General features: G+C 32.3%; 2 protein-coding genes across 2 annotated transcripts in view; one reads left to right on the top strand and one right to left on the bottom strand.

Moving 5' to 3' along the window:
• The window catches only part of LOC108912062 (circadian clock-controlled protein-like), a 38962-nt gene extending 24717 nt beyond the window's left edge, over positions 1–14245 (top strand). Inside the window, exon 5 of the mRNA XM_018717222.1 lies at positions 13138–14245. Within this exon, the coding sequence (XP_018572738.1) occupies positions 13138–13292 (155 nt within the window). The 3' untranslated portion in view covers positions 13293–14245. The remainder of the gene's footprint in view (positions 1–13137) is intronic.
• On the bottom strand, positions 1257–2104 carry LOC108912063. Its single transcript, XM_018717223.1, has 2 exons — positions 1967–2104; positions 1257–1905 (listed from the first exon to the last, which is right to left on the bottom strand). The coding sequence occupies exons 1-2, from the start codon at positions 2027–2029 to the stop codon at positions 1423–1425; spliced, it is 546 nt and encodes a 181-aa protein (XP_018572739.1). The 5' UTR covers positions 2030–2104; the 3' UTR covers positions 1257–1422.
• Positions 14246–18192: the final 3947 nt, after the last annotated feature.

Here is an 18192-nt window from a genome sequence, read left to right as displayed (position 1 = left end):
CTACTTTCCCGAGCTGCACAAAATGAAAATATATTTGCATATACAGGGTGTTCAGTTTTTCCTGGGCAGGTACCAACTTAATTTTTTTAAATGGAAACCTATATTTTTTATGGCATTATCGAATTCTACGTGAAAAATTAACGTGACTTTGTTTTATGATCCCTATTAAAATATTGATAGTTTTCGAGATAATCGACTTTTCATTGTTTTATATGTATTATATTTTTCCCGACAAAGGAACGGGCGCAAATCCGGTATTTTACATAAAAATGTTATTAAAAAATTGTAGGGTTTACAAAAAGGCATCTAATGAAATCATAAAACACAGAGTGTCGAGATTTTTCAAATTTTAAATTATCAAGTTTCGCACGATTTTTTTGGCCGCTGTATATCGCAGGTCAACTTTTGATACGTTGTTTGAAAGAGCCATCTTCACTCTACAGTTCCTGAAAAAAAAATAATTTCTAGCTGTCATACAATCATAATTATCAACTACTAGAAGTGACGAAACATAAGAAAAAAATAATGAAAAGTCGGTTATCTCGAAAACTATCAATATTTTAATAGTGATCATAAAACAAAGTCCCGTTAATTTTTCACGTAGAATTCGATAATGCCATAAAAAATATAGATTTCCATTTAAAAAAATTAAGTTGGTACCTGCCCAGGAAAAACTGAACACCCTGTATATGCAAATATATTTTCATTTTGTGCAGCTCGGGAAAGTAGGCAACTCTGTATAAAAAAAAAATTAAGTTATATCTTTTATTAACCTAGATATTGGACTTACGCGCACTAGGTGGACACGGTGTATATTATAAAAATATTCAAATAAAATTTCAGACATTATCCACCCTTTCACTGGCACAACAGAAATATCTGATAACTAAATACATTCACTTAAATTATACCAAGTATTTATAAAATATAGCCAATTAATAGATAGCATAATTACTTTTTTGTTTTTCGTGTTTCATTAAGATTCCTGGAAATAATAAATGATAACGTATTAAAAAAAATTTATATATAGTATTTATATAATTTGTTATATTGTAACAGAAAATAATATCTATATATTTGATAAACTTCATCACGATATTCATACTTAATAGGCCCATTCAGTGATATATAATTTTAAACTTTGTATTTCATTTTCTGATAGTATTTAACCACCTAAATAGATCCTAAAAAAATTAGGTCAATAGGATTAATAATAAGTGATATATTTAATTCGGAATTTGTAAGACCCTTAAAAAAATGACGTCACGATACCGGCCACTCGGCGATCAAGTCGGGAGCAGTCGAAGAGTTATTTGCTAGACAATTAATTGAGTTCAATGTACGGTTGCAGCAGTATTGTTTGTTATTGTTAGTTAATTTTTTGTTTAAATCTGTATTTGTGGATAAGTGAAAAATATGTGTTCATTTCAATTTTTGTACAAAGGTATCCAACATACTAGACTCTGTACTTGTGGATGTATGCGACGACGTGTATGTGCCAGTAGTACTTCGACTATTATTTGAAGACTCATTGGATGACCCATTGTGGCTTACTTTTAATTTCTTTGAAAACTTGGTTCTTTTTCGGGGGAGCTTTTCAAAATTATTTTCATTGCATAGGCGTGGAAAAGAACACTGAATGGATTTAGATCGGACATACGGTTTGATATTAACTTGAATACATTTTTCGTGATGTATATTTTCCGTCGTGTAAGAATCTCCTAATATATCCTCAATGATGCTCTTATTTTGTTTTTTTAAAATCACTGATTGGACTTTAACTACCTCTGTCGACTTTCTGTTTTTCTGACACTCAAATATATGAGGAATAACCCCTGGTTTTAGTTTTATTACACTTCCTTTCATTGTTTTATAATACATATAATTCTCCATATCTTCCTTTAGCTAAAATTTTAAATATACCTATGCTATATAATTTGCAAAACCAAAGAAATATCTAACTTACATTAAAATGATCTTCACAGCAATGCTTTGACCCCTTACTGCAAACAAATTCTTTCCTCCGCATAGCTTTCTGCCACAAAATCCTACTATTTTCATTTTTCGGTAAAGAAATAAATATTTTATTCGGAGTCGATACTGAGGTACTTTTGCAGCCTGGAACTATACAATATTTGTATAATCCTCGGTTTCGACCCATTTGGACACAAACGAAACTGCCAAGCGAACCACACTCGATGCGTATTAATACAGAATGGGATGGGGAGCTAGCGCGGAGCGCGAGCGGGCGGTTAGTGATCTGCCAGTCGCCCGTACCGGTATTATGACGTCAGGCAATGGTTCCTCAACGTTTTGCCGCGCTCTGTTTTCATTAATTTATTTCACACATTTCACGTTGAAACAAAAAATAGATTTTTTATACACTAATTAAAGGAATATGTAAAAAAATTCATCTAAATGGGCCTGGATATAATTGATGTCTCTGATAGTCTGATAGATTAGTCTATTAAACGAACGATTATAGCACAGCAAATAAAATTGTTTTATTTGCTGTGATTATAGTGTGTCATGTCAGCGGAATATGTTGCTTAAGACACGCAATAAAACACTCTTATTTAGTTACTCATATGGTTATAACCTACAGTGGGAAATTTACACCATTGCATTTGCATTTTAATTACAGTGTTGATAATTTCAGATTGGTAGAAATAAGGTGTATTATTTGACTTCAAAATTACATTTTTTTATCACATTAATGTTGTAGTTGCTAAATGAACTAAATGCTTTGGATTCGCAGGGGGCATCCATTGAATAAAAAAATGAATGGCGTTCCATTACAAAAATTTATAGATGTACCACATTTCTTTGCAGTGTAGGTATAGGTACATCATTAATTTTGAGATGTCTTTTTTTTAGTTTCTTCTAATATTCTAATTTTTTTTTTCGGGCCAAAGGTGAGGCTGTGCTAGAAAAATATACCACTAAATGGCCATCCTGTAGTGAATAATCTTAAGAGTGTAGAATCCTCAAAAGTGAATATTTCGATTAATAATTAAATTCTGAATTAAATTCTAGATATTATTTCCACACATTATAAAACGGTGAACAAAAACATATAAATTAATAACAAACAAATCTATTCTTATAAATATTCAAAACTAATATGCCGTTGCTAACAGATTAAAAACTGTAAATGAAAAATATTTTCGGTCTGAATTCAGTTGAATCTACTTTACTTTAATGAAACTATTTTTTGCATTGTTTCATAAAACGTGTAATTTCGAAAAAAAAAACATTTGAATCTATTCATAAAATAAATTTACATACCTACTTTAAATTTCATTACTCGACAAAATTTCTCTAAGTACAATAAAGTCAATAATAGTATGTTTATTTTAGTCGTAGATACATACTTCCTACACAGATGCATGTGTGTCGACCACGTCCTTTTCTACCATTCATAGAGCACGTGTTCAAATACAAGTACATCCACAACAATGTAAATTTCAAATAATAACGTTTTAGATAAATATTCACTTCACCCATTTGATTAAAATCTCCAGTCAAGTGAGTCAAAGGTATTTCAATACCTAGTTAAATTTCAAATAAAGTAATTTCTTAAAATCTCTCAGTAAATATGTAATTTATAAGGCTGGCGTTTTATAGACAAGAAATCGCACTTTTAGTAAGATAATGATAGACCAAATAAAGTCCGTACGGTGTTTGTTGAGTCACTTTCTTGGAATTAACCGCATTCGACACCCGAGGAGAAAGATATTGGCGGCGTAGCATTCACCGTAGCAACTTACAGTGCATACTGTGTTTTGCAGTTACGAAGGCGCGTTTCTTCGTAAATGTTCTTATTAAAATAAATCAATGGAGGTGAAACATAAAAGAAAGGAATTTAATTCCCAGTCGAAGAGTATCGTGTTTAACATGTATAATTATTTTAAGACAATTTTTCCAAATGAAAATAAGATACAATTAAAAACCGTATTGTAGCTGCTACAGGAATACCTTTAGCCACTATATGGAAATCTCCAGTAAAACTCTCGAGTTACAAGCTCTAAATAATGGTAATGGTGAAGTAAAATTTAGTTCTACTAAAAAATGCAAGAGAATATGTACAAAAACCAATATATCAGAATGATAGGTTACTTAAATACATCTTTCTTTGTTTATTCCTTTTTTGCACCAGTGTGTTATAATTGTATTATTTTCTAGTTTATTTATGATTTTTACTCTACTGTAGGTACTATAAAAGAAATAATATGTATTTACCTTATACAAGGTGACTTTTTTCAGCGTCAAAGTCCAATAGCTCGGTTATGGTGGCACCAGGAAAAAAATATTTTAGACAAAAGTTGCTCCCAAACAATTTCTCCACATTTTAAAATTAGTTTGATTTATACAGGATGTCCCACTTCCCCTGAGCACCAATCAACTTTGTTTTTTTAAATACAACACCCTATATATTTTTGCATTTTTTAATTACTCGATGAATTTTAATGTCACTGTGATCAATAATTATGGTGTCTATTATACACCGTTTTTATGTTAATTGATGATTTCTTAAAAAAATGACGTTTGCAGCGACTAGGAAATCTCAAAAACTAAAAATCGTAGATAAACGAAATCTTTACCATTGTTCTAAGCATGAACAGACCTATCGAACTAATTAGCCTGCTTTAATATCGGCCCAAGGATGTGTCAATTACAAGCGCCTAAATTTCTGAATTTTCAGTCACAGATAACTTGATTTTTTCAAATGGAACCATGTACTAGATTTTGTCCAGGTGGATTCAAAATGTAATTTCCTTCGATTTTGTTAAGGTATGTTAGGGTCTAACATAATAACTAACGGTTTTGAAGATAGTCACATTTTTTCTGAATTTTTATAATTGTGGCGCTCAGGGGAACTGGGACATCCTTTATAATTCAAACTAATTAAAATGTGGAGAACTTGACTGGGAGCAATTTTTGTCTAAAATATTTTTTCCTGGTGCTACCATAACCGAGCTATTGGACTTTGACTCTGAAAAAAGCCGCCCTGTATATGTATATTTTAATATTCTGAAAATAAAATGAAAAATTTTAAGGCACGCTCCTGCCGCGGTAAATTGTTACAGTAGTTCCGATAACAGAAATTTATTGGCTTATATTCATTTCTTGGAATTCTATCTCAACAAATGGAAGTGTCGAAGCGCTAGACTAGAGCAACTTCCTTTAATTTTCGCATTGAAATATCACGGAGAACATGTAAACATCAGTTTACTCCAGCAAAGGAGGAGGGTCAATAAGGCCGGTTTTCGGCCCTATCAGAAATTGATCCCAAACATGTGGAATATGTTTTTTGAACCTAAAGCAACAATATTAAATCGATTCTAGACAAAACGGATTAAACCTCTCCACTCAAAACACTCAAAAACTCTTAATAACGTAATAAAACCATGTTTCTTACATCTGATGCACAGAATCATATAAATAACATTTTTAGTGTACAAATTAAGTAAAATACATATACGTGCTTATAGCCATAAAAAAAACTTTTATCTATGTCCCCTCCACCCTTTTCCCCCTTTTACGCAACCCCTGAAAGATGATTTCACAAAAACATTTATCTGTCAATTTTATATAAAGAATATTGAAATGTTTCTCCTTCCATTCGAGCGTCCATCCCGTACCTATATATTTTTCTTCATTGTACCTCTATCTTGTTTCTTTAACTTTTATAAGCAGCCATAAAAATAGGGTTTAAGTAAATATTATTATTTATTTAATATTTTTTGTTATAGTTTGATGTGAGTCCCCTTGCCTCTCACTAGTTGGGGTGAAGATTTAAAATGAGTTCCCTTGCCTCTCACTGATTAGGTGCTGGTTTACAGTGAGTCCCTTTGGCTGTCACTGATTGGGGTGCTGGGTGGTTTACTAAATCCAGTAGAATATTATTCTTTCTAGACCTTTAAATAAATGTTTTTACATGATGTAGAATTTCTTTTATATTCAATTCTTTACTTAAGTGTCCTTTAGAGGTTATGCAGTTGAGTGGGATTAGAGGGGGAAAAGACTCAAAGTTTACTTTTATGATTATAAACAAGTGTTTTAACTTAAATTGTACCCGAAAAATATTATTTATATGATTCTGTACATCAGATGTAAGAAAAATGGTGTTATTACATTTTGAAGCATTTTTTAATGTTCGAGTTCGGGGATTGTATCGGTTTTGCCTAGAATCGATTTAATATTGTTCCTGAAGGTTTAAAAAACATATTCCATATGATTAGGATGGATTTCTGATAGGGCCGAAATTCGGCCTTATTGACCCTCCTCCTTTGTAATTCTCTCAATGATTGTGATTAATCTATGTATTAATATTTTCCTAAAAGCATTCTGCGGAGTATAATTATGTTTATAGTATTATACCGTAGGTACTCGATTTTCTGTATATTCAACAGGTGTGTAAAGTTCAGGAAAATCAAGATAAACATATACGAGGTAAAAATATGTTTTTTTGCCTTATTTTGAATGTATTGTCAGTCGTGTTATACCCTGAAGAAAAATTATATAACTGGTACAGTGAAGAGATATTGTTTCTAACTTGCTTAGATGTTTCAAAACGCTGAACAAAAAATTGCGCATATAAACGTCTCCCTTAAGGAACACAAATGATCATTGATAAGTCACCAGTGGCTACAATTGTACCTATAGTGCAGACTATTTATTATTGTAGTTGAAAGCTCTTGTGCATAAGGGAATTTGGTGAATTTATGGTTTTATCAAACTGGTTGTGTTGTGTCTTCAAACTATTTTAATTAATTTTGTTAAAAATATGATAGTTTGACATGGGCCTAATTAAAGCTTTTTATTAATAGTTCATTGTGTTCCAATTAAATGAAAAATTGATTGGTTGAAAAAGTAGGTATTTTGCGAAAAAATATTGTAATATAAGTATGGTTGCTTTGTCTATAGTCTTAGTTATACTAGCAATCTAGGGGTCCATGGTCAGTCGCATGGCATGTAGGTGTCGTCATATGGAATGGGATTGTATCGGTTTTGCCTAGAATCGATTTAATATTGTTCCTGAAGGTTTAAAAAACATATTCCATATGATTAGGATGGATTTCTGATAGGGCCGAAATTCGGCCTTATTGACCCTCCTCCTTTGTAATTCTCTCAATGATTGTGATTAATCTATGTATTAATATTTTCCTAAAAGCATTCTGCGGAGTATAATTATGTTTATAGTATTATACCGTAGGTACTCGATTTTCTGTATATTCAACAGGTGTGTAAAGTTCAGGAAAATCAAGATAAACATATACGAGGTTAAAATATGTTTTTTTGCCTTATTTTGAATGTATTGTCAGTCGTGTTATACCCTGAAGAAAAATTATATAACTGGTACAGTGAAGAGATATTGTTTCTAACTTGCTTAGATGTTTCAAAACGCTGAACAAAAAATTGCGCATATAAACGTCTCCCTTAAGGAACACAAATGATCATTGATAAGTCACCAATGGCTACAATTGTACCTATAGTGCAGACAATTTATTATTGTAGTTGAAAGCTCTTGTGCATAAGGGAATTTGGTGAATTTATGGTTTTATCAAACTGGTTGTGTTGTGTCTTCAATCTATTTTAATTAATTTTGTTAAAAATATGATAGTTTGACATGGGCCTAATTAAAGCTTTTTATTAATAGTTCATTGTGTTCCAATTAAATGAAAAATTGATTGGTTGAAAAAGTAGGTATTTTGCGAAAAAATATTGTAATATAAGTATGGTTGCTTAGTCCATAGTCTTAGTTATACTAGCAATCTAGGGGTCCATGGTCAGTCGCATGGCATGTAGGTGTCGTCATATGTCATGCCTATGCAAGCTTCAGGGAAGTTTTGAAATAAAGCAAACTAGTTGATGCTGCTCGTTTTATTACAATTAATCCAAGAATAATACATGGTGTCAGATGTTAAATGTATCTCCAAGCTAGAATTTGTGAGTAGAAAATTGGTCAATCTAGTATAAGTCAACGCTACCTGCTTGTCTAGTTTTGCATTATTGCGTTGTACTTGTGTGCCAATATTTTACAAGATGGAGACCATATTTAAACCGCCAGAACCCTTGTCCCTTGATACAGATGTTGTTCGTAACTGGAAAAGATTCGTACAGAAATTTGACCTATTTATGGAGGCTTCAGACTTGTGTGATAAACCTGAAAAGAAGAAAGTAGCCACATTCCTAAACCTGATAGGAGATGGAGGAATAGAGCTGTATAACACGTTTACGATTAGTGAAGAAGAGAAGACGCTAGAAGGTATAAAAAACAAATTTGAGGAATATTGTGCTCCTAAGAAAAATATAATATTTGAAAGATATAAGTTCAACAGTGTAACACAGAAAGAAGGACAATCCTTCGACAGTTTTTTGACAGAATTAAGAAAAGCAGTAAAAACTACAGAGTATGCACAGCCGGATGAAATGATCAGAGACAGAATTGTGATGGGAATCCTCGACAAAACAGTGCAGGAAACGTTGTTACGGGAACCCAGCCTTACGTTAACTAAAGCAATAGATAATTGCAGATCATCAGAAGCTAGCAGATCCCAGTCTAAAATTTTACAGAATGAAATACCAGTAAGTGCATTGAAATACAAAAAATCTTTTAATGCTGACAAAGTAATATGTAAGTTTTGTGGATATAAACACATGAAGACAGGCAACTGCCCCGCTTTTGGTAAAACTTGTGCGAATTGCCAAGGAAAAAATCACTTCGCGAATATTTGTAAGCGAGAAGTCAAAGAAAAAGAAAAAACTTGCCAGGAGACAGAAAAGAAAAATGTACACCAGGTGACTGAGGAGACCACAAATGATAGCGGAGAGAGTGTGTCTGAGAGCGAGTTCTTCATCCACACAGTTCGTCCAAGTAATTTGGAAAGAGAAGAGAAGAAAGAAAATAGAAATTCAAAGGAGTGGATCCAGAGAGTACATGTTGGAGGTAAAGAAATTCTATTTAAGTTGGATACAGGCGCCGAAGTAAGTGTTGTGCCTATTAGTGTGGTTAATGTTTTAAATGATAAGTCTAAAATGAAACAAACCAATATTAGGTTAGTATCATATGGAAGTTCTAAGTTTAAAATAAAGCCTCTTGGGGAAGTATCCTTAGTGTGCAAAGTCAATCAAAATGTAGCGAATGTAAATTTTATGGTAGTAGACTCAAATGATCAGCTACCGTTAACTTGGTTTACAAGATTGTATTAACTTAAATTTAATTAAGAGATTAGCGAGTATAGGTACAAATGCTTTGACGTTGGAAAGAATTGTCAAAGATTATGCCACTGTTTTTGAAGGCTTAGGGGAATTTCCACGTCAACACCACATAACCCTGAAACCGAGTGCAATTCGCCTTATTCAGCCAATGAGAAGGATACCGAATGCACTTCATGAGCGTTTAAAAAATAAATTGTCAAAATTAGAATCGCAAGGTGTGATTTGTAAAGTCGACAAACCGACTGCATGGTTAAATCCTCTAGTAATAGTTGAGAAAAAAAATTCAGATTTACGTCTTTGTTTAGATCCAAAATTTTTAAATCAGTGTATACAAACAGAGCACTTTCTGATACCAACTGCAAACGAAATATCTACGAAGTTAGTTGGTAAATCATTCTTTACAGTACTAGACATGAAGGATGGGTATTTTCAAATAAAAATCGATAATGAAAGTTCAGATTATTGCACGTTCGGTACACCATTTGAGAGATACCAATTTTGTAGGTTACCTTTTGGATTATGTTCAGCACCGGAAGTATTTCAAAAGAAAATATATGAAATTTTTGGTGATTTAGAGGGTGTTGGTTTGTATTATGACGATCTAATTATTACAGGGTCTACCGAAGCTGAACATGACAATAATCTAATGTTGGTGTTTGAGCGAGCTCTCAAGTATAACATTAAATTTAACAAAAATAAAGTACAATTTGAGTCAAAAAATGTTAAGTTTATGGGGCAAATATATTCGAAAGATGGCATCAAAGCCAATGATGACCTTGTTAAAGCTATAGTGAACATGCCTATATCGACTAATAAAACAGAGTTGTTAAGAATTCTAGGAATGGCCAAGTACTTAGGTAAATTTGTCCCTAATATGTCTAAAGTAACAGCTCCTTTAAGAAATTTGACGAGGTTAGATGTTTCATGGGAATGGACAGAATTTCATAACGGGTCCTTAAAACAACTCAAGCATTTATTAACTACAGCTCCTGTTCTTGTCTTTGCAAATCCATTAAAAACATTTGAAATATAAACTGATGCATCTAAAAGTGGTCTTGGAGCTTGTCTACTTCAAGATGGTCATCCAGTTGCTTTTGTATCTAGAAGCATGACTTCTGCAGAACAAAATTATGCACAGATAGAGAAGGAAATGTTAGGTATTTGTTTTGCAGCAGAAAAATTTCATTTTTTTATCTATGGGTTAAAAAATGTCCCAGTAAAAACAGATCACAAACCTTTAGTTTCTATTTTTCAAAAAAGTCTTGCAGACATTAGTCCGAGATTACAACGAATGCGACTTCGCCTTTTGAAATATAATCTTACAGTTGAATACAAACCAGGTAAATACTTATATATAGCCGATACCTTATCTCGTGCATATCTAACAGAAAATTCGCCTAGACCTGATTTAGAATTAGAGTATGTAATACATACCCTAGAAAAAAATATTCCAATGTCAGAAGAACGTAAAACTCAATTTAAGAATTGTACAATAAATGACCAACAATTAAAATTATTTTTGGAATATTGTCAAACAGGTTGGCCTGTAAATAAACATGAAATTCCTGATACTATTAAACATTATTTTAAAATTAGAGAAAATCTAGTAGTTTCGAACAACGTAATTTTTATGTCAAATAAAATTGTGGTGCCATATGTTTTACTTCGAGATATGTTAAAATTACTTCATGATGCACATCTTGGAATTGAAAAAACAAAAGCAAGAGCGAGACAAATTTTATATTGGGCAAACATATCTATAGATATTGAAAATTTTGTAAAAAAATGTAAAGTTTGTGAATCGGTTTCCAACAGACAACAAAAAGAAAGTTTGCAGTTGTATCCGATACCGCACAGGCCTTGGCAAAGGTTAGGTTTAGACTTATTTACTTATGGAGATAAAACTTTTTTAATAATTTTTTATTCATATTCTAATTGGTTGGAATTGTTGCATATTAGAGATAAGTCCAATACATCTGTAATAGCTGAATTTAAGAGTGTATTAGCTAGATTTGGTTCTCCAAATGTGGTAGTATGTGATAATGTCCCTTTCAATAGTTATAAATTTAAAGAATTTGCTAGTGCATGGAATTTTGGTATTATAACACGTAGTCCTAACTATCCACGTTCCAATGGTCTTGCTGAAAAAGGGGTAGCAATAGGAAAAAAGATAATTAAAAAATCATTGCAGAATACCGGTGATGTCGAGACCATGTTGCTTGAGTATCGAAATTCTCCGCTCAAATATTTAGATTATAGTCCTTCGCAGTTACTTATGAGTAGGATGTGTAAATGCCAAAGACCTAAAACCTCTTAAACCAGAAACTGATGTAATTGTATACGATCATGTTCATAAGAATTGGAATTCAGGTTAGATAGTATCGGAACATGGTAGTCCAAGATCATATATTTTGAAAGATAATCAAGGAAATTTAATTCGTTGTAATCGTATAGACCTTAAAGAGTCATCGAATAAGTATCAAGTGACTTCTTATGAAAATGATCCTCACAATAGTGACAAGTGTGAAAGTAGCCTTAATACTGCTGATTGTGAACTTGAAACAGATCAGTCATCAGAGATTTCTAGTCAACGAAATCAAAGTTGTACGCCTGATAACAGTATTAGTGTCTCACCAGTAGACAAGAGAGAATGACTAGATCTGGTCGTATTATTAAGAAACCAAACAAACTTGATTTATAAGAAGGGGAGATGTAATATAAGTATGGTTGCTTAGTCTATAGTCTTAGTTATACTAGCAATCTAGGGGCCCATGGTCAGTCGCATGGCATGTAGGAGATGTCATATGGCATGCCTATGTAAGCTTCAGAGAAGTTTTGAAATAAAGCAAACTAGTTGATGCTGCTCGTTTTATTACAATTAATCCCGAGAATAATACAGGGCTTTTTTTAAAATGNAAACACATATAATATTAACAATAATACCCTACCCATATAAATAACAAAAACATCGGGATACCTATTGTCACGAAGGCAATACGGATGTCCTGACGGTGACAACGCCGAGTGTCGCGGAAAGACCTGCTAAACACCCGGAGTCGGCCGCGAGGTAGACGTCAGGTACCGCGGAAAGACCTGCTAAGTACCCGGAGTCGGAGTCCAGGTGTGTACCTTACCTTGAGCGCCGCGGAAGAGACCTGCTAAACGCTCTGGTTAGGACACCCAGAGGAGGGTTGAGTGCCGTGGAAAGACCTACTAAGCACTGCCTGGTGTAGGTGACTCCGTTGCTTTTATACAGAACGGCTGGTAGTGCCGTGTGCAACTTCAGCCGTTGAAACGGCGACTTCGTGGGCCGTGTGCAAAATCGCGGTGCGCCAAACAATTATAATACAGCGGGAGCAAAATAAAATAAGTTCATTACTAAAATATAAATGAAATCCCGAAAATAAAAAAAAGGTTCATTACATCCCTTTCCGCTTAAACGGCAACTACGTAATGAAGAAGAGGCCAACGTGTGAACGCTGTTGGCGGATTGGACCAATGTCTTTTGATGTGTGCACAAAAAACCGACAACATTCGGCTGGCCAGCCAATGCTGGCCGCCAACGAGCAAATTACGCCAAGTGGTCTAGTACACGTTGGCTTAACCCATTGGCCCAACTAGTTGGTCAAACGTGTACAAGAACCTTAACAAATAATTCGATCTAGGGGACTTTTTGTCTTTGTATGAATATAATAATTATTTTTTTCTTAAAACATTGAGGGGGTCTTAAACAACAACATCCTGTATAAATTTGCCGGGGGCGGGCAAATTTTTCTCTAGTCCTATGTCCGTATTACCTTTCCTTTGTCTAAGGCTCTCTTTTGGGTTACATATAAATTTATTGAGTAGGTACCTAACTACAATAATAGTTTTTGTATTTATTATATTTAACTACTTATTTATATTTTTTAGGTCGAGCCATGAACCAGTTTCTGAATAATAACTATCAAGAAATCATAACAGAAATGAAACCTGCAGCCAGTTCAGCTATAGCAAAGCATTTCAAAAGCTTACTAAATAAAGCTTTTAGTAAGCTACCTCTAAAGACGTGGCTACCTGATGCGTAAAAGAAGAGAATAGTCTGAAATTACATATCTAAGTTAATAATAATTAATAGAAAGTATTTTTTTACAAAGTTTGCCAACAACAGAGATAAGTGATAAGTATACGTATCCACTTACTGGAGGAGCTGTGCGTTAAACTTTAGGACTGAGTAAGCGATAATTCTAATTTTGAGAAAGTTTATTTTTTATACTTTCCTTATAATGGCATATCTAAATGATATATCTACTTATGTTATAAAGAAATGAAATGCAGAAAATGAATATGTATATTATTTAAAAAATATTTTCGAACATGAATGTGGTATACAAATTTATTTTAAATAAACAAATGACATAATGTATACACGTGGCAGTTAGTACAAAATTAGGCATACATATTATGATGTTATAATAGTAAATAATATTAGTAGTAAAATATAAATAATTTTCGAAATTCTCAAAAATGTAGGAACCAAGAAATTCTTTTAGATTTCGTATGGAGCCTTTATAAATGTTTACAGTCCACGTGACCCCCGAGCTTAGCAAACCAACGGTGCTTGACTAATTCTGGTAACGAAAAATCCCTAAATATTGGCGTCACCAATATTAATGATTCGTTTACAGTGAACAGTAACAAATCATTACGCCTACGTTCGATCGAGATAATGCGACCGCCGGCGCCGCGCCGCGCCGATTGATTGAATAGAACCTCGTGAAAATATACACCAATCACAGTCGGAACAAAATCTTGATCTTATTGTTTTAATGATTTTTTTATTTTACCGAAATTTAATTGACATCATTAAGGAGATAAAATTACTGTTCCAAACAAAAGTACTGGTAACGTGGCTTGTAATCATTTATGAAGGCTCTGTATTTACAAAATGGTATTATGATGATCATATTATTTTTTTTGTTTGTTAGGTACATCTGATCATCTATAGATATTAATGTTCTACATTAAGATTATAAAAAATTCACCATTAAAATTGTTTTTGGTATAATGCCAGTCTGAAATTACTGAAAATCCTTGATACTACGTTTTTGAATTTTCCCTTTAAAAAGGAGAACTGAAAATAGAAACATGTTAACACACAGGATGTTAAATACCTACTATGAACAACTAAGAGGATAGTACGTAAATACTTACAAAGAGTAGATCTGCAAATAAATATGAGAAAAAATTAAATGGAAAATAAATACATAGGTAAAAAAATACCGATAACTTAGCTTGTCATAAAGTTTAAAACAGTATACAGTTTGTCTACGGATGAAGTTGGAAAGAGGGAAAATTTTTTATTTTTCAATTTAAGAAAAAAAGTCGATCTTTTAATAAATGTTCGTTGTATTAAAAAAACTACATTTTTGTACACTTGAACACAAGCAGAATTTTTAAATGGGAATGACGTTTTTGACAAAATGAAAAACAAAAGAGTTTTCCGCATGTGCATACACTACTATTTTGCAAAATAAAAATGCCGTTTCTTCGTGAGTCAGCTTAGCAGTGAGTGGGAACGAAAAAACGTAGGTATTTCATCAAAAGTCTGAAGTGCTGATTTTTTACTTATATACAGGGTGATATATTAATATTGGTACAGATCTTAAAGGAAGAAAGAATTGAACTGAATAATGTTTCATTCGAATATTCCTTCTTTTCGTTCTCAAGGGTGTTAAAATAAAAAAAAATATTCGATTTTTTTGTAATAATTTGAATATCTCTGTAATTACACTCTTCTGCCAGATGTAAAAATATGCTTATCTTTTTCGAAAGTCTGTTAAAAATCACTCCATAATTTCAAAATAAGTAATATATCTCTATGTGAGCTATCAGTATACTCAAACTAAGCTCTATAGAAATTTGGTGAAAAAAATTGGAGATAGGTTTAAAAAGACTGGTTATTGCGTCATAACTCGAAACAACTGAATGTAAACTTAACAAAAGCTTTAAAAAAGATATCTCAAAAATCGACCCGTCTTAGGGTTTTTCGCGAAACGTTCACTTAACATACGTATTCTTGACTTTTGTTACAGTATATGAATAGAAAAATGTATGTACCTATTTATACAATACACAATGTATCAATAATATGATTAGTTAACAATTTTTGCTAACTTTATTATTAAAAATTACATCTATACGAGCATTTTGTTGCTCTGAATAAAAAAAAGTATTAATAATTTGCTCTCAAATTTTTATAAGTAGGTGTTCATGAGAGAATAAATAAATGTCCGCCTAATCGAGTATCACGTTATGTTAATTAATTCCGTCGTAAAAACTTATTTTTTTTTTAATCTTTTTTAAGTAATTTTCTTACCCCGCCGCTGGAGAAGTTAGTGTAACCTCAAATAACGGAGCGCTTGCACAATTTCTTCACATGCATTGTAGGTTGCCTACAATTCATATATTTTTGTGATACATGTGTTCATTTGTGTGAATCATGATTAGAATGGTGGCATACACAAGTATTAAAGTGCAAAAAACTAATTATTAATTTTAATTTCTGATTTGTATTTATAATAGGATCGTATTCGATGCAAAGTAGAGCAAAAAGTTGTCGGTCTTTTATCAAGGAAAATCGTGTCATCATTTTTAGGAGGCGTACGATAAGTCATTTCGAATTTAAAATGAAATTCAATGCAAAATCTGAAATACCGCTGCATACGCACTGTGTTCTGGTAGTAGCTGTAGTCGCCCAGGTGCATCGAGTATACGAACTGGTCGGTTATACGTCAAATACTAACCTGGCGAGCTTTACCGTCAATTAGAGAACGCTTCCAAAAAACAAGTAAACAACAGTGGCGCGTACAGAGGTAAAATGTAGTACATATGTGGAATTTAGGAAACAAATTGGATTTATAATAAATTACATTTAAAATAAATAGTTTATGAGAATAAAGGAATTTTTGTAGGAACAAAGGTGCCAGACCTGAACTGATCCCCTCGTCCCTTCATAATGTATAAGAAATTATTCAACTTGTAAAACCCTTAAAAGCGTACTTCATTGGTTCCCTTGACAGGCAATGATTTATTACTTTGCATCGAATATGATCCTACTATAGGGGAACACGTACTATTATCCTTAAAAAACTGACCCCCACTTATAGTTACACCCTGTATAGTAATGCAGAAATAGTCGCTGTATATTTGTTACTGCAACCATCATCACATGCCTACCTACCACTACTATTACTTATACGGCAAAAGAAATATCAAAATTTTTGCTTCCTTTTCAAAAGTTCCATGGGCATCAATAATTTTTTTTGGCAATTCCACCAATCACTTTCTTTTACCTTGATTCATCCTCTTTAATTTAATTTTCAATGCAGAAATTACTTTTTGGCTTTGATAATTTACTAATGATCGTATGAAAAATCTAAACATGATTTTGAAAACTTCACAACTATAAGACGTTGTGATCATTTTTTGGTAACATTTTTTTTATGCAAGTAACTTGATTTAAAAAAAGATAACAAAATGCGTATTTAAGGATTTTCCCTAAACTTGAGATTACTCTACAAATAATGAAGAGATTAAGGATATTTTCGTTTTTTTTTTTAACCTAGGTATTCCAAAGAAACTGAATAGGTCAAACCGCTGCGATTTTTCTTTCATTGTAATCCGAATAGTTAAAATTGTCACTTTCGCTAAACGTTTTTGGGTTAGTTCTGACAAAAAATTGTTTTTTACAGCGGTTGGGTAGGACGTATACAACTTTTTGCAATTAATTTTTCAATAATTGACATTTAATCACAAGGTGAAAACTGCTGTCCAAAAAGAGGATTTTTTTATGATTGTGTTAGCATTGTGAATATTGTAAAAAAATATAAAAAAAATTAATCCTTTTTTTATCTTTTTTATTATTTTATTTTAATTCAATTTAACATTTTTTTATGAAAAATATTTATTTTGGCGAAAAAAAAAATTCCCATTTAACGAATATTTAGCAAAAGTGGCAATTTCAATCATACACAGTTTTTTTCATGAAAATGTGGAAACAATTGTGACATAAATTTTGCATTTTACTAAAGGTAGTAGTTCTATACCACAGATTTTTTCCAATTTTCAATGAATTTAGAATTCCTAACATTGTAGTTAAAATCCCATTTCAATTAATGGGATGATGTGTTATGTATGAATATACCTAGTATTCAGGGTATTGTTTAATTTACTTTTGTTTTCGTAATCGTAAGAAAGAGATCTTCTAAAATATGTAAAAACTTCTTTTTCTTCTTTCCTAGTGGTAATAAGTCCTATTCAGCAAGTAATTTTGTCCTTTTGACAAAGTCCAAAAGCTTCCTTACTGACACTTTTCTCAGTTCTATGGGTTCCAAATAAGGTCTCCCCTGGAGCGTGCAAATCCTGAGCTGTAAAAACTTACTTGATTCTATTAAATAAAAAACTAGTTTATACTCCTAAAAAGCAGAATTCAATTCTAAATACTGCTCCTAAATTAGAAGAAAATTTCCTAAAGCTAACCTAAAAAACAGCTATAACAAACAAATGTTTTTTCTTCCATATTTTATAATATGGAGGACTGTTTCGTAAGAAATTAATATAATAATATTATACAGGGTGATTCATTAACAATGGGAAAGTCGAAAGCTGAAGATACTACACGTGAAATGGTGACCATTGGTGCAAACATGCCTTATCCGAAAGTTAATAGTTTCGGAAATACAGGGTGTGGAAAGTTAAAATTTTAAATCGTTTTTTTTGCGATTATTCTGAAAATATATAGGTTAAGAACTTGAAAATTTGTGAAACTATATTTTTTAGGCGACGAATAAGATGCGTGTTGTAATTTCAGCATTGCTCATAGAGGGCACCACTTACGACCAATTTTACCGAAAATTTAGTTAATAACTTTTTACCCTGTATATTTAACATGAAACTTGATTCAAAACCTGAAAGAGCTATCATTTT

This window comes from Anoplophora glabripennis, unplaced genomic scaffold (assembly GCF_000390285.2).
Source record: "Anoplophora glabripennis isolate ALB-LARVAE unplaced genomic scaffold, Agla_2.0 scaffold830, whole genome shotgun sequence".
Classification (NCBI taxonomy): Eukaryota; Metazoa; Arthropoda; class Insecta; order Coleoptera; family Cerambycidae; genus Anoplophora; species Anoplophora glabripennis.
The sequence above is the reverse complement of the archived record's forward strand: the minus strand, read 5'-3'. Positions and strand labels throughout refer to the sequence as shown.